The following is a 24,832-nucleotide window of genomic DNA, read 5'->3' as shown; positions in this document are numbered from 1 at the left end:
GTACTAAGAGATATTCTTTTGGTTTTCACAACTAAGAAGAGGAAAACTGTTTTGAGCCTCCATCTTTGTGTGTATTCCCCCATTGTGTATGTGAGAAAGTTGCAAGTGAGACTCCTTACTTCTCTCCCACTCTCTTCACATACAGTATTCTTAAGGCTTTGTATACTGTATGCTGAATGCGCGCCTGTGGAGAGGTTGGCTATAAGTCATGTAACAACATCATGGGCATCATTGCATTTTTCTTAAGGGCGTGCTAATTGGTGTTTAAACAGAGCTTGCTTAATAATAGCACGGCATCGATCATGTTTACCCTTGCCATGGCTAGACCCAAAAAAATTCCACATCATGTCTAGAACGATGAAAGATTTGAACCTTGAGATGAAGTAAAATCCACGTGCTGATTTAAATTGAGAGGTAGCACCATCTGACCACACCAAATGTTGGTTTATATTTTCTGCATGGGGATTCTCCTTTCTCAGCCATTCCCAATGCAAGAGAAAAACATGCTGCACAAATAGGGTGTCATGTTCCCTATCATTTGAAATGTAGAAATGGTAAGTGCGTTGCATTGACCTGAACTCCTGTGAGTCAGCAAGCAGATTGCAGTGAGCACTTTGTATCTTATCTTCTTCTTGAAAAGAATAATTTTCTGCAAAATCTATGACAAATACAATAGTGTCATTGAGAAAATTGGCAAGGTGCATCCTGAACTGCTTATCCTACCAGCTAGTCGTGAAATTGTGAAGCACATATTTTGGGATGGATTGAGCCATGTGACCTACAAGCTCCCTTGGCTGGGTGCTCTTATATGATAGTAGCCATCTCTTTTTATCGGATCCTTCGACATTGACATTTTCAAATCTCCTCCATTTTAGAGCAACGTGGTTGTCGTCCCTCATTTCATTTGGATAGACATTGAATGTCTTCTTCTTCAGCTTCAAACTGCAATGCTTGCATGTTCCGCGAATGCATTCAATCCTGTGCCACTCACGGTCTCCCTTTGGACAAACACTAGCTCCCACAGAGACCTCAGGCTACAAAACTTGCCCTCCCTTACAACACATGATGAGGATCCAGATGGCCTACAGACTGCACATTCATTGGGGAGACATGGGCATCGATCCCCATGGAGCAATGCTCCAACACGACCAAATCTCAAGTCATTCACAGCTTGCCAGGCTAGGTCAAAGTCTATGTGTGTTTTGCAACAACAAACATTCCTGTCTTTGAGTTTCCTGACGTACCAGGGATTACAATGCTCAAAGCTCCTCTACACAATTGAAATGTCTAGATTCTGATCCACAAACTTGAGATACAACTCCGTCTACTGACCCAACATGCAGGAACAACAGAACAATGAGCACCCTTTTTTCTACTACTAAAAGAATACAAAACACAGTCTAATTAAAGTATATAATGAAGCAAAACAATTTTAAACCACCGCGCTGGTTTAGGAAAGTCACAATTTTAATCACCGGGCTGGTTTAGGACATGTTTAGGATAGTCACAATTTCAACCACCGGGATGGGTTTAGGACATCGTCACAGTTTCAACCATCGGGATGGTTTAGCCTGACGGTCTCAACTTCACATATTAGACAATAATAAGTATATTGCTTTTCATTTCTGAATTTCACCATTAAAAAATAACAATATATTGCTTTTCATTTCTGAATTCCACAATTTAGCAATGGTATATGACCCGAATAGTAGGAAATTAAAATTAACAAATTTAAGTACTAAGAAACACAATAATTTCCACCACCGGGTTGGTCAATAACTAATGTCTGTTCAACCACGCTGGTTCAGGACAATCGCATAACTGGTGATTGAGCTGAAGCAGCCACAGTTGCATGATGTTCCAACCATCGGGCTGGTTAGTAAAATAACAATATATTGCGAAATATAATGCTGTTAATTTCTTCTCAACCATGCCACCGGACTGGACAACAACTAATGTCTGTTCAACCACGCCGATTCAGGACAATCACATCACTGGCGATTGAGCTGAACCAGTGGATGATGTTCCAACCACCGGGCTGGTTTAGGACAATCACATTTAGTCCAAGACTAGTTTAAGAAATGAAATAAGTAAAGTATCCCAAAGCTCAATCACAAACAACCACCGGGCTGGTTTAGGCACCACTAACCTGCATTGTATCTAGGATGTGTATGATGTGCTACTCAAACACTTTGTGTCCCGTCCACTTCTTATAGATGTCCTTTCTATTTGGAGAAACTCTCGTATTTTCGTGCCAAAACGTAGTCACTATAGCAATGACTTCCGCACTTAGGCTGTCTCTCCTTTTCTTGCGTTTTGTTGAAGCCCACAAACTTCTCGGATTGGGATGATTGTGCATTGCTTCTGCTCTACGTTCAACCGCCACTGGAGCCACGTTGGTCCTTCTGATTGACAACATCTTTGACATTGTGCGCCCAAGCCGTTTCTCCTTTGTTTCAGGGGACACCAACATAGCTAATATCATCCTCTTTGTAGCTAGTTGATCTAAGCTGTGCACCTCTTTCACTTTTGGTAGGCCATTTCTCAGGTTAGAGAGCATCGCCTCTTGGGCATGCATCTCCTGAGGTGTTGGTAGGGTTGTTACTCTACAAACTTTAGGGCACACGCTAAAGCTTGTGAAGACTCAAGACTAATAATCACATGAATAGCTTGATGTTGTTGCCTCGAATGTTCCCATCAATCGTGATACCACATCTCATGTTCTTTGCTCCAATAGCAATGATCGAATGTGTGCATCTGCAACCGTTTCTTGTTGCTACTCTGCAAGGAGTCTTCTTTGTTCTCGTTGTTTCTCTCTTCGCAGATGTTGCAAAAGTGTCTTCCGTTGTCGATTCGATACCGTGCCAATGCTTTCCTCGATCCGCACTCTGTTCCTTGTGCATTGACCTGGCTTTTTGGTTTCCCTCTCTCGCAGCCTCTGTCTACTTCTCTTGCAAGCCATGGCAAGCTGCATGTTGCCATTGACGCCATGGCCACGATCAGTCTGGAATAGACCCAGAGAAGCTAGCTGGTGAGGCAAGCAAAGAATAGAAGACAACTTACCGAAAGATGATGGCAAACCAAAGTCTACGCAAGGTCACATCGAGGTGCGTGTGAGTTGTAGGGCATTTACAGGGTGAGGGTAGGTTGCAGGTACTTAATCTTCTAAGATGTGATGGGCGGGAGATGTAAAAATTCAAAAGGACACATAAGTAGAATTGGGTATCCCAAACAAGTGTAATGTGGCCTAAAATGCTTCAAAACACAAATGGGCCAAAGGGCAGGCTATCGGGTTTGATGCTGTGTATTATTAAATTCAATGACCTTTGGCATGCTTATGAGCCATATAGCAAGCAAATGCAAGGAAAAAGAAACAATTCAAAATTATAAATAGTGTTGGATTTATTAAAATATCTTTGCATATGCACAAATTGCACTTTTCCAACTTCTTCCATTTTAGGGTGAATCTAGATACCAATACCAACAACAATCAATGCTTTAAGACCACCATGCACTAGTCCCAATAGTTTGGATTCCAAATTTTTAATCCGTTTTGGTTTTCAACAAATCAAAAGAAAGTTATGGAGCATGCCCTCAAATGGGTATGCATCACTTTAGCATAACATTGGAGGCCCATTAACCCATGCATAATGATCTCATTTAGGTGTGTCCTTGGGTTGAGGAGAAGCTCACATAGTGTACTTTAGAATGATTACTTGGTTGCATGTATGTATAGAACAACATTTTGATGTTTTTGAATAAATTGCTATATCCTATAGTCTTTAGAATGCATACTTCATATGCAACATATACTTGTAATGCTGTAACAGTCTCGTTCCAAATCCCTATTCCATAATTTTTTGCTCTCATGTTCAATTTGAAATGTGTACTACAACTTGAACACAAAGTTTGTCGAATTTTGTTGAGCAATGCATAAGTTATGGGTCGTGCAAGATACCCATATATATAGAAAAGTCCCTGAACCTCACAAAAAATGGCTACACCCAAGCAAACAATGACCCGCCACCCCTTTCTGCCATTATTGTTGTAGTGACAAGATGTTCATTGCTCTCTTTTAGGATGAATGCCTATGTATCAGGGTGCAAATAATCTATTATTCCCTTACCCCTTGGAATGAAATTTATAGAATCTTCATTTGACTTTTTGGAATATGTGTCTATACAATCAATACCAATGCATGGTGCTTGCTAAGGACTATATAGTCTTGTCTTGATCTTATGTACTAAATATTATTTCCCTCAAACTACATATATCTTAGTTATTGATGCATACTTTCTCATATAACTATCCATTTAAGATGCATACATAACATCTAGTTTATAGATTTCTTAGTGCAAAATTGAAGCAATATGTATGCAAAATCATATGGACACCTTGAGTACTCTTGGGAAAAAGATGTAATTGTAAAATTTACCTTTAATTTAGGCATAATAGTTTCACATCAAGACAGGATTTCTCTAGATTGAAGATGTGTTTTTTGGGTCCTTGAGTGGATATGCTAGCTCCCATGAGCCATGCATGACCTTTAAGGAGAAGAACAATGACATCAAGATCTAGTATGGCTTCACGTAAGAATCATAAAATGTAGGTGAAGTTCAAAGTTTTCACCAAATTGTAAACTCGTGTCATGGGGCACTACTACTAAAATTGCCAAATCAAATCACAGCCACAATGTGGACCTCCTCTTCCAAGAACCAAAGAAGATAGTAATTTTTGCATTGTACTCACAAAGAATTCTCATCATGTTTGTAGGTGCAATGGATTGTGTACAATCCTTTGTACACTAATGCATATCTCCTCAAACACTGCCCCACCACTTCTTGAAATTGATGAAACCATTTGTTCACATCTCTTGGTTACTAAGGAAGATGTTATTCTTTTTTAATAGAGCTTGTGATTGGACAACAAGGCTCATCTCTTTTGAATTTCAAAAAACATGAAGAGTATGAGCCCTTTACGAGCCTACTTTTAAAATTGTACCACATGAAACTCTTCCTTTCTCGAAGATATGCACCTACCATAGTTATGTGATTTATAGCAAGATCAATCCTGTATGTATGGAGCATTGTCACACGTTATAAAAGGAGAGAACGTGCAATGATTGGAGTATGATTGAAACTTTCCTCTCACTCACTTTTAAATCATATCTATCATTATAAAAGAGGAGATGTGTTATGATCATGACAAGTGTGATTAAAAATGAGGAAGCTTGCAAACTAGGTAAGATGTTGAGGTGCGTGAACTAGAAAGTTCTAAAACTTTCTTGTAAAGTGGTTCTATGATATCAACATCTTATCACCAACAGAGCAATTGGTCCTTAATGACATAAAATGAACTAAGATCTATACATGCCAGGAATCCAAATTGTCATTTTGTATATAGAGACTAACTAGATGCCGAGCAATACAAAAGGTGCAATTACTCCATGGACTTGGCTTGTTTAGGATTGATTTCAACTAACATCTGTGCTAAGTTGTGAAAGAATAAGACTTATGGCCTACAATGGTATTTGTAACTCTTACAATTTACCCTATTTTTATTTTGGTTTATTTGTAAGAATAAACGTTAGCTAATTTTAAAAATCTTGCCAATGATTGAATGTTCCTGAAGTTCTTTTTCAAGAGGAATGGATGCATAGACATGCATGTATAGTCATGTTGAGTAGGCATTAAGTTAACCCCTGCGATAAAGTGTACCTAGGTGCATTTAATGAGCATTTGACTATTGACCAATAAAGATAAGACATGCACACATATTGTTTGAAGAGATTTCCCTTAACAACTCAGGTGGTTGGGCCAAGTGCTCCTTGAAATGGTCCCAAAATTATGTAGTGCATGCTATGGATACCATTGTTTACCGTAAAGCTTTCACGCTCTCAGATGCTCACACTAAAATGATGACATAGGTGCACGAATTTAAACTAAGCATGGGATTGTTTAGCATACCATATGGCATAAGGCTTGCACGTAGTCACCAAACTGAGGAGGTGGCACGCTACAAGGAGCTCCTCTATCGAGTACAACTCATCATGGGGTGGGTCATGGAAGAATATCATCTTGTAAAGAAGGATTCTACGCATTGTGGGGTGCATCAAGGGAAGTATCTTAGAGGCCGTTCCCGCATAGCTCCATCGTAGTAGAAATGCCCAAAAGTGTTGTATTTCTTTTTTGCTTGTAACGTTTTCACGGAAGGCCCCGAACATCACGCTGGCAATACACCGCCCCGGTGGAGACGGAGGATTTGGCTCTCCACCTGGGCATTACGGGGCCTATGCTGGAGTCAGCCAATGTTGCTTCAAGTCTTCTCTGATTTCTAGGTTTGTGTTGCCAAGATCGTAGGGTCCCTCCGAGCGTAAAACGCTTTCAATGGAAGCTGGCCTGGCGTGAGAACCATTGCCCACCAATGCCGAGCAATGCTGAGCCTGGAGCTTATAATGTGAAGCTTATAATGTGAAAAGCGTTCTCAAGGTCGTTGGGTTAGTTTGACTTTAGTGCCCGGACTTCCAAGCATAAGGTGGGAGAGAATAAGACGCGTGCGCATGTGGCAATGGTCATTGTCCACCTGGCCGGCGCTGAGCTGGCATGCCGTCTGGGCGGGGATCCCCGTGTACACTGCCGCTCCTCAACTCTCCTCTTGCGTGCTTCTTTCTTCTTTCGAGCTGTCCTTTTGAGCTCTACTGCTTCTGCTTTTGCTTCTTCTTCTCTTCTCCAGCTATGGCGTCCAACCCCCCCTACAGACGCTCCCGCTTCCTCTCCAAGTCCGACTTCCTCCCCGAGCCCTCCTTCGAAAGCGGCCAGGCTTACCTCTCCGCCCTCACCTATTCCGGCTCCCGTTTCAAGAACCGCCTCTTCGCCAGATCCTCCGACTACATGGAGACCCACGGCGTCCGAGAGCAGAGCGCGAACGCCATGAAGAAGACGCTCAACTGGTGGGATCTCATGTGGTTCGGCATCGGAGCCATTATAGGTGCTGGTATCTTCGTTCTCACCGGCCAGGAGGCTCATCAAGCTGCTGGGCCTGCGGTGATCCTGTCTTACGTAGCAGCAGGGATTTCGGCAATGCTTTCCGTCTTTTGCTACACCGAGTTCGCTGTCGAAATTCCCGTAGCTGGTAAGTGCCCTATCGTAGCTGTGCATTTTGTTCGATTAAATTTCTCTGTCGTAGTGCACGATCTTTTGGTGTAAACGACATGGAAGTCATCTACAAACACCTGTGAATAGCACAACGATAAAGCATGCTTTTGACGCCGCAGTGCATGTATTGCAATGCTCTGAATTCGTAGTCTTTCCAGCTCGCTCAATATCTGGAACCAACTCGCTCAATCTCTTTGCTCAATCTCCGGCGTAGTCTTTCCAGCTCTGGAACCAACTTGACGATGTGGCTAGCTAAGCTTTGAAGTGATGGCCCAACTTGACGAGACGACTGGCTGAGCTCTAAATCAGTCTGTTTTAACCAACGTGTAATTCTCACTTCGTTGGCCGTATTTATTCACAAAAGAGTCGCCTTTCTCATCTACAACTCATTGACCCGTCACACCCATAAGGGGGAAAGGGACTTTGTTCACCCACCCATAAGGGTAGATAACAATAATTCCAGTCCCGAATAGAAAGAACTCCTCAAGTGTACTTTTCATGGTGCTTTGGAAGGTCATCCCCGAGTTGGTAAGACTTCAAGGCCAGCTGATGTACTAATGGGTACATATTTATTGAGTCACACAAACAAGTATGCCTTTAATGGGTACATATTTATTTAGAGGTGAGCCACTTAAAGCAAACTAGATCCTAGTGCTATTACCCTTATTCTAGAAAGGAGCTTTGCATATGCAGTGGTCAAAAATACACATATGATGCAAGAGTCATTCAAGAGATTTTTCCTTGGTGATGTGGGAGGAATGCCTTTTACTTCTCTAACCTAGTCCCAAGTTCTTAGAATTTGATTTTTTTCCTCTTATCTTTCCTATGTTCCATTTTGAATTTGATCCTTTTGGGACTCACCATCCCAATTTAAGCTAGCTTGATGGGTCACGAATGACTTATGTTAAGTAATTGTGAGATGTTATTAGTAGATCCATATTTTGACCAAGAATGTTTGGGTAATGTTTTCAACAACATGCAATTAATGAAGACAAGAACATAAGGACGGATTCTCATGAATTCTCAAGAACATAAAGACATGAATAAGGATTTTAAAGGAAGTGTGGATTCTGATTGGAATTTAAGGGGTCCTAGTTATGTTGAATCTCTTAATGGAAATGGAAAGATGCTTGGAAGTTTAACCCCTAGTGGGAATGCTACTTGGATCAAGATTTTTGTTACATATTTTTAAATGATGATACAGATATTTTGTACCATGAAATGATTTTTTTTGCCATTTATACTTATTCATATCATAATGAATATCTCGATTCTCAAAGTCTCTTTTTGGGCTACCACAGGGAGGCCTTAGTGAAGGCGAGGACTGCTTCCAAAGCGAAAAATCATTTTCTTAGATTTATTTTGTAAATACTATTTCGTTCCACGAGTGCCTCCAATTCCCACCATTTCTCCCTCTTTTCCTCATTTCTATTTCAAGGCCCCCCCCTCTCTCTCTCTCTCTCTCTCTCTCTCTCTCTCTCTCTCTCTCTCGCTCGCTCGCTCTAAAGTTTCTCCCCACTATGGATCTCCATGCCCACATTATCGCAATGCAGTGAAGAAGCTGCACCCTTGCTCCTCCATCGCCTCCAACTCCTTCTGGGGAGGCCTTATGAATGACAGAAGTCATTCAGCTTGATTCTTTTTGCAGAGAAAATGAAATTTTATTAAGTAAAGGACATTGCATAGAAATGAAAAAGTGTAGCTAAGCATAACGTGGGAACGGGCTGTAAAGTAGTGATGAGTAATAAGATCTTTTCCATTCTTAGCCAACAAAGTCTTCACAAAGGCCGCAAAGTCGGTGGACGTAGCGACCGGGAGTCACACGTGGGACCGGCCATGTAAACCAAAGTCAGCAGCGGGGATTAGATCCTCACACGTGTGGAGACAAGGATCGCGGCGCGTGCGCTTGCTTTGTAGTATTAATAGTATGATCACGTGATACAGCAGCACATTCTTGATCATCCTGCTGTTTGCTTTTGCTTCGTTGCTGCTGGCTGCGGCTTCTGCTGAGCTATGGCTATGGCGCCCAGCTCCCCCTCCATTCGTAAACGCCCTCTCTTCCTCCCCCTCAAGTCCTCCCTCCTCCCTGAGCCTTCCTTCCACTCCTTCCACTCCTACTTCCACGCCCTCTCCCACTCCCCCTCCCGCTTCAAGAACCGCTTCCTTGCCCGTTCCTCCGACTTCCTCGAGACCCAGTCCCTCCAGGAACAGAGCCAGCACTCCTTGAAGAAGACGCTCAACTGGTGGGATCTCATTTGGTTCGGTATCGGAGCCATCATCGGAGCTGGTATCTTCGTTCTCACGGGCCAGGAGGCTCATCAGGCTGCTGGCCCGGCTGTCATCCTGTCGTATATAGCTGCAGGCATTTCGGCTATGCTTTCCGTGTTCTGCTACACTGAGTTCGCCGTCGAAATTCCCGTAGCTGGTGAGGATGCCAGTTTTCCTGTCCTGCTGGTTAATTTCTGTCGCATGAATGCTTTCTCTTTTGTTAAAAACTTTAAGGCTTGAAACTTTGATACTTACCAGTGAGGGCTTGCCCGAGCTTCTATCAGCAATATAGTGCTTGCCGTAGAGTTCGGTTGTTATCGGGGTGGTCGTCGTCTGTTTGATAGATTGCGGGTGTATGAGGCTCTCCAAGGCTCTCCAATAAGGGATCTTTGTGGAATGCGGGAAGCTCCAAAATTTCGCTCTTCTGCACGCTTGCTTTCTAGTGTTCCTACTCCACAGATAGGATGGCTTTGGAGCAAACTGTTTGAAACTTTATCATGCGTTCCTTAGGTCCAGCGCGAAGCGTGAGAAAGGAAAGCTTGCGTACAACACAATGCTTACCTTCCCTTGTGCTTGTTTTGTGTAACTGGCTCCACTGAATTACGCATACGGAGAGAGAGAGAGAGAGAGAGAGAGAAGGGGGGGGGGGCACGCTATAATTGGAGAGTAGTGACATGGTTGAATCAGAAATTCGTGTAGAGCTCGTCCGTTATGGATGGAGAGAGAGAGAGAGAGAGAGAGAGTGAGAGAGAGAGCACATTAGGTCCACAGTGACGTGGATATAGTGTAGAGCTGCCCCTTTGCTGCCATGAATGCTTCATGAATGGTAGGGGTCACGAAGTGGGTTATATTTAGTTCATGCAATACATGATCATTGCATTCTCGAGTGGTTGCATGCTGCGCTGAAAGGATGGATGCACGAATTAGGTGCTAGACCGCTTCTTTGCCTTGCCTTACTTGAGGAAAGGAAACTGTGCAGCGGTAGCCTGGGTTTTGCTAATGTCTAGAGGCCTATTGTGCTATGGAGAGATGTTATGGCTCTCCATAGATTATGTCATTTCTTGCTGGTCATGGCTCTCCCTTCCCAATCTGAAGGGTGGGGCTCATAGAGTGGGCCCATATATAGTTCAAGCATACATGTTTATGGAGCTAAATGCTACTAGCACGGTCATTACACCATAGTGGCAAGAAACGCCGTTTCGCCTGGCAGGCGAAATGGAAACAGAAACGGCCGAAACGCCGTTTCGGTGTTCCTGTTTTTTTTTAAAAAAAAACCCTAATTAGGGTTTTTCTGGCCACCTCAGGCCTGCGTCTGTGTGATTGTTTTCGCTGCCTGCTGCCTCTACCCTCCACTCTCCTCCTCTCCTCTATCCTCTCGACTCTCCTCCTTGTGCTCCTCATACTCCCTCCTTGACGATGACTCCTCTACCCTCTCACTCTTGTAGCATAATTTGTCACTACAAAAAAGGATAACAGGGATTGCAGTGTGCTCCCATTGTGCTCAATTGCTTAAGGTATCGCCTTACCAGTTCCCTTGAGGAAATATTGTGAGCTCTACCTCCGCAAGAGCTTACCTTGTGCTGCTAATGCTCTGGGCGCATGGTGGGACTGTGAAATGTTTGGAGTGACAAGAAGATTGTGAGAAGTCACAGGGGTACCACAAATGGATCCAGGTTGGAAGCATATCTAACCTATTTCCCAATGAAACTTTGGGGCTACTGGCAAGGCTCATATGGATGATGTGTTAAAAAACAGAGAGCTGCTTTCACACAGGCTCATATGGATGATGCGTCAGAAAATAGAGAGCTGCTTTTACACCTGCAACTCCCTACAGCAGAAGGTTGAAATTGTCCAAGATGACACGAGAATCACTCTGTGAGTATACAAATGTATAAAGGAAACACAGACAAACTACAGAATGCATAGCGTGTAGAACAGCCAAAAATATATATAGAAGAATGCTTCAAAATTGTCAAACCCTGACAGAAAATGTTGTTCTCAATGTGTCACCATCTAGCAGCTTGGCTGCTGACTAGATGTGGACATTTGTCATGTCTGTATGCTGCCTTCTACTTCTGTATGTCACCTTTCAGCTCTTTCAGCCATTATGCTCTCGTTAAGCTTCAGTGGGCCGGCTCTATGCTGCTCCTAGATATTCTAGTGCTCATCTCCCTGGTGGAGATCCACACTCATAGGCAATCCTAGAAAGCCCCGCCCCAGTCCTTTGTGGTGCTGACGATTTCTGTCCTTGAGGTGTCTTCGTGGAGATTGGCAATCCTAGAAAGCCCCTCCCCAGTCCTTCATGGTGCTGACGATTTCTGCCCTTGAGGTGTCTTTGTGGCACTATCTTTTGATTGTGATACAGCTAGTGCAATTTTCTTGCTGTTTAGGAGGCCAATTCTAGCAAGCCACCGGTGAAATGGTTTTGTGGTTGCTTTGACGACCGTAGGCTTTTGGGAGTTTGATTTTAAATTTGTTGAAGCTTGTAACAGACGATAAAGGACACTGAGTTCCATATTCTCTACCTAAGGTGGAATGGTGTAGTCTCTTAGACTTGCAAATGGTAGGAGAGACTAAAATGAAAATGTTTAGACTTCACAAACAGTTGTAGCTTCAATTAAGATTTTGGACTACCTTTTGATTAGCCTTCTCCTTTAGTGCTAGCCTTCATCATGGCTGAGTTTGCCCTTCACCTCCGGAGTGCTGACAGAAACTCAGTACGAAGACTTTGTATAAATGGATGCTCAAGTATGTGTGGGTGTGTGGATTTGTACGTGTGAGAGCATATTTTTATACTATGGTCTACACCCACTGTTGGGCGCTGATGACGTCAATGGGGATGTCATAGTAGCTAGTCCCTGCTATGCATGATGGAGTTTATGGTTTTGAACCTTGTGAGTGACTATCATGAGTTCACAAGGCAGCCTTGTGGACAAAGACACTTCTGTCTGAATGGACATACTGTGAAGCTTATGTGGGGATGGACATATATCAAGTCAAGAGTGGATTTTGACTGAGCTCCACCCTATGCCTCTCTCTCTCTCTCTCTCTCTCTCTCTCTCTCTCTCTCTCTCGGCCAGTGCATGTATGATTATATACCAGTCAAGGCAGCCCTTGTATTCTTTCATGTGAGAGAGAAGGAAAGATTAGATTGAATTTTCTGGAATCTATAATGGACTCACATATCTGTAATGGGTTTGATCTGGGCTTGTCACCGTTTTGGATTCTACTAAGGTGAGTGTGAGTTCCAAGAGGATAGGTCACGTAGGGGTGGGTTGAAGTGGTATGGGGTGCACTACCGACCAGACGCATCAGAATTCTCAAGTACAAAAATTCAAACCTATACCAGTGGGCTATAGACCAAAGGATTGGTATATGGTGATTCCCTTTTCATATGGAAGAATCTGCTTTTAGGAAGAAAAAACAGCAAAGGTAGAGTCTTAGGACTGATTTACTTTGAGTGAGAATAAAAAAATCTTCAGATCACTTGGTCAGTGTTTTGTAAAGCTGATGACTGTCCTTGAGCCAATTGTTCTAGAAATTTTCTTGCATTCGAAAACTTGAAGTTTTTCTGAAAGATACACTTCTAGTTCAAGTGAATATCTGCAGCATCTTGATTTGCTTTTCGCAAATATTGCGAATTTGGAATGACTCTTATGTTAGGGGCACTAAATGGTAACTTGCAAAAAGATATATTCTGACACCAATGCTTACTGGGTTTATCTAGATGCTATATCCTGCTGTATGGATGCCAAGATATATGGTCTATGAAGTGTATATATGCTATTAGGTATATATGAAGGTTATGAATGGATTCAGCCATTTGTGATGCTGTAGTATTTTGTACTGAGAATGTGCATGGTATGCATCAGATAGATTGTACTATATTGAAAAACGCTTTACTTTTGTGCATTGACTTCTGTAATGTTTATCGAGATCAGTTTCTTCCTAGGATTTGTGGGAAGTTGGCTCCAAGTTCGAGGGATGAGGAACTGAAAGGCTTATAAGATTTGATAGTGGCTATTGTTATCCTTTTGGAGGCAAACAATTGAGATAGCCTCATTGGAATGTGTGTGCGCGCGCGCGCACGTGTGTGTGGTGGGTGATTGTTGGGGGTAGAGAGGGAGAGAGAGAGAGAGAGAGAGAGAGAGAGAGAGAGAGCTGTTGATGGTTATTATGGTCTATGACACCCTAAAAAGTTTACATCTTTTTTCTAATGGAATTTTAACCCAATGCAGACCCGATTGAGAGAGAGAGAGAGAGAGAGAGAGAGAGAGAGAGAGAGCTGTTGATGGTTATTAGGGTATATCATGCCCTAAAAGTTTAACATCTTTTTCTAATGCAAACTAAAGGTAGTGTCCAAAGTACTAAATTGAAACAGAGAATTTATATAAATTGCATTATATCTAGCAATATTTATAAAGCATGCCTCAGAACTTGAGAATACACAGTGGAATGTCTAACTTTTTCTGCAAACTCTTGTTTTTACATTACTGAAATTCTATTGTAACAGGTGGCTCTTTTGCATACCTCCGTGTTGAGCTTGGAGATTTTATAGCATTTATTGGTGCTGGAAACATTATATTGGAATATATAATAGGAGGAGCTGCTGTGGCAAGATCTTGGAGTTCTTACTTTGCTACTCTCTGCAATCACCAATCAGATGATTTTCGCATAAAGACCAACTTGGCAACTAATTTTAATCTTCTAGACCCCATTGCTGTTGCCATCCTTATCATCACTGGTCTAGTTGCATGTTGGAGCACACGTGCTGCCTCGGTATTGAACTGGGTGGCATCACTTGCAAATATGGTCATCATTTTGTTTGTCATAATTGCAGGACTAACACTGGCTGAACCTTCAAACTTGAAGCCATTCCTTCCATTTGGGGTACGAGGCGTTTTCAATGCTGCTTCTGTTCTTTTCTTTGCATACCTGGGGTTTGATGCGGTTGCAACAATGGCTGAAGAAACAAAAAATCCTGGGAGAGATATTCCCATTGGACTCCTTGGTTCTATGATAATCACTACAGTGCTTTATTGTCTCATGGCTTTGACACTATCTATGATGCAAAAGTATACGGATATTGATTCAAATGCTCCTTTCTCTTTAGCTTTTGCAGCACGAGCTGGGTGGAATTGGGCTCGTTATGTGGTGGCCCTTGGGGCTTTAAAAGGCATGACCACTGTGATATTAGTGAGTGCTGTGGGACAAGCTCGATATTTAACCCACATTGCTCGGACGCATATGATTCCCCCCATCTTTGCTCGTGTAAATGAACGAACAGGGACTCCTATTTTTGCCACTGCTGTTATGTTTGCAGCAAGTGCTGTTATTGCATTTTTCAGCAGCCTTGATATTTTAGCCAATTTGCTCTCTATCAGTACCCTCTTTATCTTCATGTTGGTTGCCGTTGCCCTCCTTGTCAGGCGTTATTATGTTGCAGGGGAGACCTCTGTTAAACATTTACGATTTTTTCAGTTTTTTGTGACAATAATTCTTCTCTCTTCAATTGCAACTGCGTACTACTGGGCTGTAAGTAATGGATGGATAGCTTATGTAATCACATTACCCATTTGGTTTCTGGCGACCCTGGGACTGGCACTATTTGTTCCACATGCTCGACAGCCAAAAATATGGGGCACCCCTTTGGTGCCATGGGTTCCGTCTCTTTCTATTGCAATGAACATATTTCTTCTGGGATCTATTGATAAGCTATCCTTTGCCAGATTTGGAGTATGGACATTGATAATACTCGTGTATTATGTGCTTTTTGGATTGCACGCCTCCTATGACACTGCAGTTTCCATGGAGAGAAAGTCAGTTGAAGAAGGCAAGGTTGAAGACATGAAGCCTCATCAGGATGGTACTGATAGCTCTGGATTGCATGCCTTATATGATAGTGCAGTTGCGAGTGAGGAAAAGTCAGTTGAAGAAGGCAAGCTTGAAGAAATGAAGCCTTAATCACAGTGCGGTACTAATAACTATGGATGGGTTGAGGGGGACGTACTCGCTCAACTTTATTTTATTCCTATTTGTTTTGGACCATGGAAGCTAATTAATTTATGTTTATCTATTAATTTATTTAGGTTAATTTATTCATATAAGTTATGTCTAAGAGGAGTGCACATTATTCAAGAGGGCAGGATTCGAACCCACAATGTTATCTTTCCCACATGTGAGCCCTACCACTAAGCTATAGAGTGGAAGAGCATAACTAATGCTAACTAAAATATTATAAATGGTCCTTCCTTGCCCTCCCCCTTCCCTTTAGTACGTGAGTTTTTCTATAAAGTCCCCTCAAATGGTCCTTAGTACCCCTCCCCCTTTAGCACTTGCCTTCTTCTTTAATACCTCCTCCTTAATTGGTCCCTCTTAATTGAAACTCCCTCCTCCTCCCTTTCTCCTTTAGTTTAATCATGTCCTTTTCCTTTTCTTTTCACCCTCTTCTCTTCTCCACAACTAATTAATGGAAAATTCCATATTTTTCAATGTATGGAGATACATACCCAAGGTACTTTTTTAAAATCATCCAAGATAAGATTTTAAACCTTTACATTGTATAAGTGTGACATTGCAAGGAGGTGGAGCTTGATCTCATAGTTGTTTTCCTTCTTGCAATTTTCACAGCTTCATTGTGGGATTAGTCGTATATTGCATAGCAAGAATGCTATCCCTACTTAAAATTTCAAATTGTAGAGACTTCTTGTGTGCAACCTCTGTACCTAATTTCCATCAACATTTTGGTATATTATATTTTTGAATGACATCTATTGTATCTATGAAATGAGATTTGCGATAGAAGTGATCCAGTGATGCTTGTAGCTCTCACATTATTTTTTCTTATATAAGATATTATAAGGGATTAGAGTGGATCATTCTAAATACCATGTGTATGAATTATGAGTACCTTGATATGTAGTGAAGTTGATAGGAATATGATATTATGGAGATCATAGAAAATATGATAAATGAGTCATACAAAGAAGTGGGTCCCTATCCATGTGTTCTCAATGACGAAAAGGGAGTTAGAAGTCAAAGTTACATGAAGCATACTTGGGTTCATATACAGTTGCATGGATATACTGATGCTGATTGGATTGGTAGTATTTTTGATAGACGATCTACCAGTGGATATGTATTCTCTCTTGGGAGTGCTGCAGTCACTTGGAGCAACAAGAAACAGTCTACAGTTGTTTTGTCGAGCACAGAGGTCGAGTACAGGAGTGCAGCAATGGCTTATGTGAGGTAGCTTAGTTGCGTAAGCTACTTTATGATATGCATTAGTTTACATATGGATCATTTGTCATTTATTGTGACAACATGAGCAGTATACACTTGACAAGTAACCCAGTCTATCATGCTAGAACAAAGCATATTGAGGTGCATTATCACTATGTGCGGGAGAAGGTTTTAGTAAGTTTTATTGATTTGATTTATGTCAGCACAGAGGATTAGGTAGCTGACATATTCACGAAAGCATTGGGTGTAGAGAAGTTGCGCAAGTTCAGAGATTTGCTTGGTGTGCAAGAATTGGGATTGAGCTTAAGGGAGTGTTGAGATATCGAGCTCTACTTGTGATATGCTAGGGTGACCGTTGTACATTTATGTCACTGACTTGTTAGCTGTAAATGCGGTTGGTGCAAAGTCCATGAATAATAGTTGGATGACAGTTATGTTTATGTACTCTAGTTAGTGGCTCAGTTAGCATACCACCTAGGTTAGCTGAGTTTGATTTGAGACCCACATATAGGGTTGATCTATTCATTTTGTACTTAGAGAGAGTTCTTTTGGCTTTCACAACTAAGAAGAGGAAAACTGTTTTCAGCCTCCACCTTTATGTGTATTCCCCCATTGTGTATGTGAGAAAGCTGTAAGTGAGACTCTTTACTTCTCTCTCACTCTCTTCCTGCACAAACTGACTTACCAACCCAACAATATATCTAAAATTTGGCTTAGTAATAGTTATATAAATCAAACTTTCTCCCACTCTCTTTCTGCACAAACTGACTTACCAACCCAATAGTATATCTAAAATTTGGCTTAGTAATAGTTATATAAATCAAACTTTCTACTATGCGTATGTACATAGTAGGGTCTTTCAGAAGCTCACATGCATCTGCACTCAGCTTCACATTCTGCTCCAAAGAAACTGAAATAGGCTAACAGCCTATCATCCCATATTTGGACAGCATGTCGAATCCATAGTACCTCTACAAGAGCCATATCCCACTTGTGGATCTAATCACCTCATTACCCAAGAAGTAACGCAGCTCTCTCAAATCTTTCATCTCAAACTTCTGCTTCAATAGCATTTTCACATGAATGATATTTTCATCACTATCACTGTAATTAAATCATAACATAAATGACAAGCAGCATAATGCCTTTTTCTGTTTTTTTCACATAAAGTGAGAAATCTGCTGTGAAAATTTGAAAGTCAATAGTGACAAGATACTGTTCTATCTTATCAGACCATGCTCTGGGTGCTTGCTTCAAGCTATACAAGGCTTTTTTCAACCTGCAAACAAACTCAGGATGAACAACATACACATAACTTGGTGGCTGCTCCATATAGACCTCTTCTTACAAATCACCATGCAAGAAGGTATTCTTTACATCCATCTGATGTAAAGACTATCCCTTTGATGCAGCCATAGCAATGACTGCTCTTACGGTTGTCATCCTTGCAATCGGACTGAATGTTTCTTCATAATCAATACCATATGTCTGTGCATACCCCTTGACAACTAATCTTGCCTTGTATCTGCTCACAAAACCATCTGCATTGTGCTTCACCTTATAGATCCACTTACAGCCAATTGCATTCTTGTCTTTAGGCAAAGGCACCGATTCCCATGTAGCATTTGCTTTCAAGGCATCCATTTTTTCATCCATGGCTTTCTCTCGTTTTTCTTTTTCCATGGCTTGCTCAAAAAAGTGGGTTTTGGTTCATGTATCACTTTGACCATATAGGCATAGTAAATGGCTGTAAATCCATCATATTTCAACCTATCCACATGATACTTAACTCTGGTAGACCTACGCAAAATAGGCTCACTACCAGGTGCCCTCAAAACATCCCTTGTCTTCCTTACTCCATGTCTAACAAGAGAAGAAATACTCAACTCATCATCAAGGCTCTGTTTTGAGCCACTGGATTCACCATCCACATAAGAGTGACCTGCATTCACATCAACCATGGGCTGATCTACTTTCTCTTTTTCCTTTCGTGATACTTGCATACCACTATCTACATTTCCTTGAGGAGATTCTCTTAATCTTAATCTGCTTGTCCATGGCGAAGTATGTGAACCACTACTAGAGGACACTATAGGTCCACTAATATTTTGTGATTGTTGCTGTGAATTCTATGCAGCATTACCATTTTGTGCATCTACTGTGGGAGAGGAGAGCACACACAAAGGGATAAGGAGACACCAAAAGTGGTGGAGCAAAAGCTACTCCAGCTTATTCCTCTATCATATATATATGAGTATACATGGGCACTATACAGTGGGAGAGAAGAGCACACACAAAGGGATAAGGAGACACCAAAAGTGGTGGAGCAAAAGCTACTCTAGCTTATTCCTCTATCATATATATATGAGTATACATGGGCACTATACAGTGGGTGGGCACACTGCCCTTTATCCCAACAACCTCCCACTTAAAGGCAGTGTACCTTTAAGGGAGTATAGTATACATATAATACAATCAGCCATAGGCTGAAAAACAAGATGACCAGATCGTCATTCTATGTTCATCGGCACTTTACAATGTGCAAAGTGCATAAAGAATAAGCTGCTAGCAGACATCAGGTTTACAGGATAGAAAATTTCCCTACTGTCAAAATCTACCATAATCATGCTACCAACTCCCACTACAACGGAAGTAAGAATCGGAAGTGTAGCCCCAATGGCAAACATGTGAGAACCAAGTGTCAACACAGTCATGGATGCATGAAGTACTATGGCTGCCATATCAACCATAACTTGCTGCTCAACTGATCTGTGATCGTCGAACCTGCAGTGTTTCAAGTATGAAGCCAATATAGGTAGTGGAGTACTCAGTAACTTCCCCCTCTCCATACTGAAATAACCAAGTATTTGACAAACATTATCAAGACCATGCAGCTTCCACTGCAAAGCATCCCTGTCCATAAGGAACCATATGGCAAGTAACCTTAGAAGGATAGCAACCTCCTGAATACTGAGACCATAACCTGTCTCACTGCGCATCACATCCTGAGCTCTCATAACAGTATCAAACCTATGAAGCCAAGCTCGAGGGGATTGCTTCTGACCATGGAGGCACTTACGAAGCAAACATATCAATGATTCCTGCCCATGCGCAATATGACCCAAGTCAATAACTGCAGAAACCACATCTGTCCTGGCATAACCAGCCAATGGATCATACCGGGCATCATTAGCCAAGGAATCCTCCTCACCATGCATAGCCTTATCCTCATCTGCTGCAAGAGGCACTCCGCATCCTGGGAGTAAATTGTAACTGTCCATAGAAGATGCATCAACAATCTCCATAGGAGTATAAACCTGTGGAATACTAGAGACATCTGACCGTCTCTGACCAAAATCAGGAAGTAATCGTGGCTGTCCCAACTTTATAACCTGCTTACCGTGGAAAAAACCTCCCACTCCAAGGGATATGGGCTGTCCCTGCATAGAATTCGGAGGTATCAGTGTAGTTACACCCTCCTGGAACACCACTCTCCTGCTATCCACAGTCCTGGGCTGTCCAAACATAGCATCCTCTCTGAAATAGACATTATGGCTGCGTATCAACTCTCTAGTTGAAGAATCCCATAACCTGTAGTCCCTACTGGACTCACTGTATCCAAGGAAGATACACCTCCTCAATCGGGAACCATGAGCATAAGCCTCGCAGCCAAACACACGTAAATGCTCATAACATGGTGCCCTGCCTGTCAAGAAGTCAAATGGCACTCTACCATTCAGAGATCTCCTGGGTGACCTGTTAAGCAAGTATGCAGCTGTCTTACATGCCTCAGCCCAATAGCATTCGGTAAGACCTGCATACTGTAGCATGCTACCAATCTTGTCCAATAGAATCCGATTTATGCCTTCTGCCAAGGCATCGTGAGCAGAAAGATGAGGAGTGGTCAACACCCTCTTGATACCAAGTGTATCACATAGATGCTGAAATCTAGAAGAGGTAAACTCTGCATCACCATCAGTCATCAAGCTCAATAGCTTCTTTCCTGACTGATTTTCAGCATTACCCAAGAAGCGCTAAAATGTATCATATACATCATGCTTCTGCCGAATCGGATATACCCATATGTACTTTGTAGCAGCATCAATAAATGTCACAAAGTAAGAGGTGCCACCCAGTGAAACGGTAGGCATAGGCCCACAAACTGCACTATGAACCAACTGCAATGGCTCAACATACCTCTCACTGACTGTCTTCCTCACAAAAGAGGATCCTGACTGCTGACCATCATCACAATCATGACACAAAATTTGAGAGACATTTTTTTACAGGAATGTATCTCAATGTTGTAAGGGCTTCCATACCAGCAGTAGACATATGTCCAAGTCTGGCATAACATAAACTAACTAATGGCTGCTTACTAATCATAAGCATCTTATCCTGGACACCTGATACATGCAATGCATAAGAGAATCCAACCCGTGATCCCCTAGCCATAACCAGATTGCCTCTAGCAATCTTCCATGCATGATCACCCAAAGAGACATTATAACCTGCCTCAACCAACTGTCCAGTACTGATCTTGCTCGTAGCAAGTCCTGGTATATGTCTAACTCTCTGTAGAACAAGAATAGAGCCACTAGGCATAACAAGGTGGATATCCCCATAACCATAGACATCCATAGAATGATCAATGCCCATCAAACCACTCTCCACAATGCATTCCTGATATGCACTGAACCATGGCCTATGAGGGGTCATATGACATGAAGCACATGGATCTAACATCCAATCACCGAGAATGGGTATATCAGTGGCCAAGAAGGAGGTGTCAGACATAGACAAAAGAATGCCTTCATCACTGCTACTATCAGTGAAAACCCTGGCATCCACGCCTTGAAGCTCAACATGCTTCTTCTCCTTCTTCCTGTCATTCTTAACCTTGCTCTTCTTCTTGCATTTTCTTAGCCATTTCCAGCAGTACTTTTTCATGTGGCCATACTTTCCACAATAGAAACATCTAACACAAGTCCGAGAGCTAGACTTGCTCTTGGAATTCCCCCTTGAACGTGACCTGTTTCTACCAATTGATCTACCTCTGGAGTGCATATCAAGGCTGTATTTCAGCACATCAGGGCATTTCAACCCATCATGCTGTAACATAACACTATCATGGTCATACATCCGGCATATACGAGTATAGAACTCATATGCATGGCAGTCTACACCCTGTACACCATCCTGTACCTGCAAGTAGACTGACTTCGAGAGTGATGACTGAATGATAGAGCATGCTTGCTCATCCATGTCATCCCAATCACTCTGTTTAATGCTATTAGGCTTGACACCTTTGCATTGAATGGGCTTTGTTGCCTCTTCTGCACTAACACCTGCACTAACACATCATAAATCTGCTCTTTCCAATACTGAAAGTTTGATCCATCCAACCTTTCAATATCAAAGAGGGCACTACCAGCTATAGATGCCATATCTGTGGCACAATAGCTCACAACCAAAGAGCAGTATAGTGCAATAGGCAACCCAAATGACCAAAAACATAGTGTTGTCCAGACCAATCAGGTCTCCAAATAAACTGGTTGATCCAATGCTCAAAAGCACTCAGCCATAAAGAGGCATAAACAAGAATATATGCAGCCCAGTAACCTGCCAATGCCTGGCAATCCAAGTAAGAAATGCACTGAACCAAATGAGCAATGCCTGCTCAACCAATTGCAATAGGAGCCCAGCTCAGCTATCCATAAACATCAGTGCGGCATCCACCAATGCAAATCCATAATGCATTGAAATGGCATTTACTGCATCACTAATGCATCACCTCAAGTGTGCAATCCTTTGGCAACAAAATCAAGCATTCACCACTTGCTAAATGTGCCAAAGTGACTTGCCAAAATGCCAATAATGCCCTTGGACTGAAGTGAGATCCCAATCACTTTTTGTAATTTACTGTTATGCAAGGGAAATCTCATCCACTTTGGGCAAGATAACACGCTATCCTTGTTTTTGAACAGTGATATCTTTTCACCAAAAGACCGGATGCCAAAGCTGTAAATAGCAAAGTTGTAGCTGGTAGAAAGATCTACAACTTATCAGTTGGTTTCAAGAGCCAAATCCTTGTGGATTCTCAGATATTCTCACCTGAAAGACAGCTTCCTGCACATTGGTCACAAATAGACAGTAGACTACAACTTTTTGTGGTATTGCAGAGGCTGTAACTCCTGCAGCTTATACCGGATCAACTTGCTTCCAAAATCAAAGTTGTAGTATGTTCTGTGAACTACAACTTTCCAGTTCGGCACAAAGTGCAATTTCGCACCAGGAAAGAGATATTCAGTCCTGAAAATGACTGTTTTGTCATAAAAATAGCAACAGCAGCTTGAATGTTTGCTGCCCTTTGTAGCACTCATCTGCTTCGGCAAAAAACAGTCCCAAAAATGGTCAAAATACATCCAGTAGATCACCCCGTATGTCAATGCAACACCAGTAAAATGGCAAGTACAATGCCCAACCAAATCAGCCCCGAGAATGCTCACAGATCAACAATAAAATAGCCCAAAAGCACTGGCAAAACAGCCCCGAAATGTGCTCCAAACAATGGCAAGTCATTGACAATACATCCTCCTCAGCTGTTCAATGAACTTACATAAAAACCACCATACATGTAGGTGTAAAACTGTCAAAATGTCCATTGAATCACTGTCAAAATGATCTCAAAGCATGTGTCCTCAGTCGACAAAAGTATCTGCAATGGCCTCTGACAAGAGAACTCCTAACCTAAGTCTCTGTTAGCCTACTGTCACTCGGGGAGACCTACACTTGTCCCCGAGCCAAGCGAAGACCAACTGAAAGAAACTGATGCTGTCTAATGCCCAGCACGGACAAGATGCAGCAAATTATGTCCAACAGAACCCAAATGCACGGGAAAACACGAGCTAACAAAGCTCAACTGCAATCGAAAGAAGCTGCATAGTGCACAAGCACCTATCCCACACAATGTCCACAAGGCATACTTCTGCAAAATGTCCCGCAAAGAGACCAAAATCAGCCAATGCTCAGCTCCAAGACCACAAATGCAACACCGGCTATCTCTCAAGCATACAACTGCATCAAACATGCAATCCACAAGCTCCCCAACAGCTCATCTTCTCCAAAGTGGATGTTGTTGCTATCACTGGGCTGCTCTTCCTTTGCTCACGAGATGGAGTTGCTGCTAGTGCTGGGATGCTCTTGTTCCTTTGCTCACATCTCTTCCTTTTGAAATAGCCTGTTTCATGCCATCCTCTCAAGGGCACCTCTAGTGTCCACGGCTCCATCAACCCTTACAAGTGCCTCAGACTTGAAATACTCTCCTGCTCACGAGCCATCTGCAGCAGCTACATCTACAAAGAGCTTCCCTACAGCCCTCCATGCAACACCTCACCTCCAATGACGAGCAAGATTCACTTGCAAGGGAATCTATGGCTGCTCCACGGCTCCATAAGCTGGCAACACACGACATCATCGATGATCTCCATCGACGGTCTCCTTCCAATGCTAGGCGACCGACTCCACAACCCTTCTCATAAACGAGCTCAAGGGCTCACAGGCAATCCAAAATGCCACCACCAGCTGCTCAACAAGCTCCTGGACGGCTTCCGAACAAGCTCCGCAAAATGGCAAAGAAATATGTCTGGATGATGTCTACCCAAAATCTCTCCGTGAATGAGAGAATCGAGCTCTCCAAAGCTCCTGGTAGATCTCTCGAAGCAGTGCCCGTTCTCTCACCGAGCTCCTCGTAGATCGAACGCCATGGGCTCTGATACCAGTTGTGGGAGAGGAGAGCACACACAAAGGGATAAGGAGACACCAAAAGTGGTGGAGCAAAAGCTACTCCAGCTTATTCCTCTATCATATATATATGAGTATACATGGGCACTATACAGTGGGTGGGCACACTGCCCTTTACCCCAACATCTACATCATCAATCACATTTACTGGTTTATACTAGCTGCTCATCTCACAAAAAACATCTCTGCTCACTGTAAACTTACGAGTAGAAGGTTATAGCATCTATACCCTTTCTACTGCATAGAATAGCCATTAAAGATGCACTTCTCAGCTTTTGGATCCAATTTGGATCTCAACTCATCTGGCACATGAACATAGGCAATGCAACCAAAAACTTTAAAATGCGAAATATGTGGTTTCCTAC

At 42.3% G+C, this 24,832-nt stretch overlaps 1 protein-coding gene across 2 annotated transcripts; it reads left to right on the top strand.

The window, feature by feature from the left end:
* Nucleotides 1-6,687: 6,687 nt before the first annotated feature.
* On the top strand, nt 6,688-15,468 carry LOC147893953 (cationic amino acid transporter 1-like). 2 transcript variants are annotated; one of them, XM_087385814.1, is made up of 2 exons: nt 6,688-7,131; nt 13,936-15,468. In XM_087385814.1, the coding sequence occupies exons 1-2, from the start codon at nt 6,735-6,737 to the stop codon at nt 15,384-15,386; spliced, it is 1,848 nt and encodes a 615-aa protein (XP_087241940.1). In that variant the 5' UTR covers nt 6,688-6,734; the 3' UTR covers nt 15,387-15,468. The 2 variants fall into 2 exon arrangements, with proteins under 2 accessions (XP_087241940.1, XP_087241939.1); XM_087385813.1 differs by lacking the exon at nt 6,688-7,131 and adding an exon at nt 9,134-9,579.
* Nucleotides 15,469-24,832: the final 9,364 nt, after the last annotated feature.

This window comes from Dipteris shenzhenensis, chromosome 15 (genome assembly GCF_047967505.1).
Source record: "Dipteris shenzhenensis isolate YYH24624 ecotype China chromosome 15, Dip_SZ_1.0, whole genome shotgun sequence".
Taxonomy (NCBI): domain Eukaryota; kingdom Viridiplantae; phylum Streptophyta; class Polypodiopsida; order Gleicheniales; family Dipteridaceae; genus Dipteris; species Dipteris shenzhenensis.
The sequence above is the reverse complement of the archived record's forward strand: the minus strand, read 5'-3'. Positions and strand labels throughout refer to the sequence as shown.

Bases quoted from the DNA above. Each gene is read 5' to 3' on its own strand.
- LOC147893953 (XM_087385813.1), top strand. From the start codon at position 9,168: ATGGCTATGGCGCCCAGCTCCCCCTCCATTCGTAAACGCCCTCTCTTC. The intron at 9,580-13,935 runs GTGAGGATGCCA...CTATTGTAACAG, and splicing joins CGTCGAAATTCCCGTAGCTG to GTGGCTCTTTTGCATACCTC.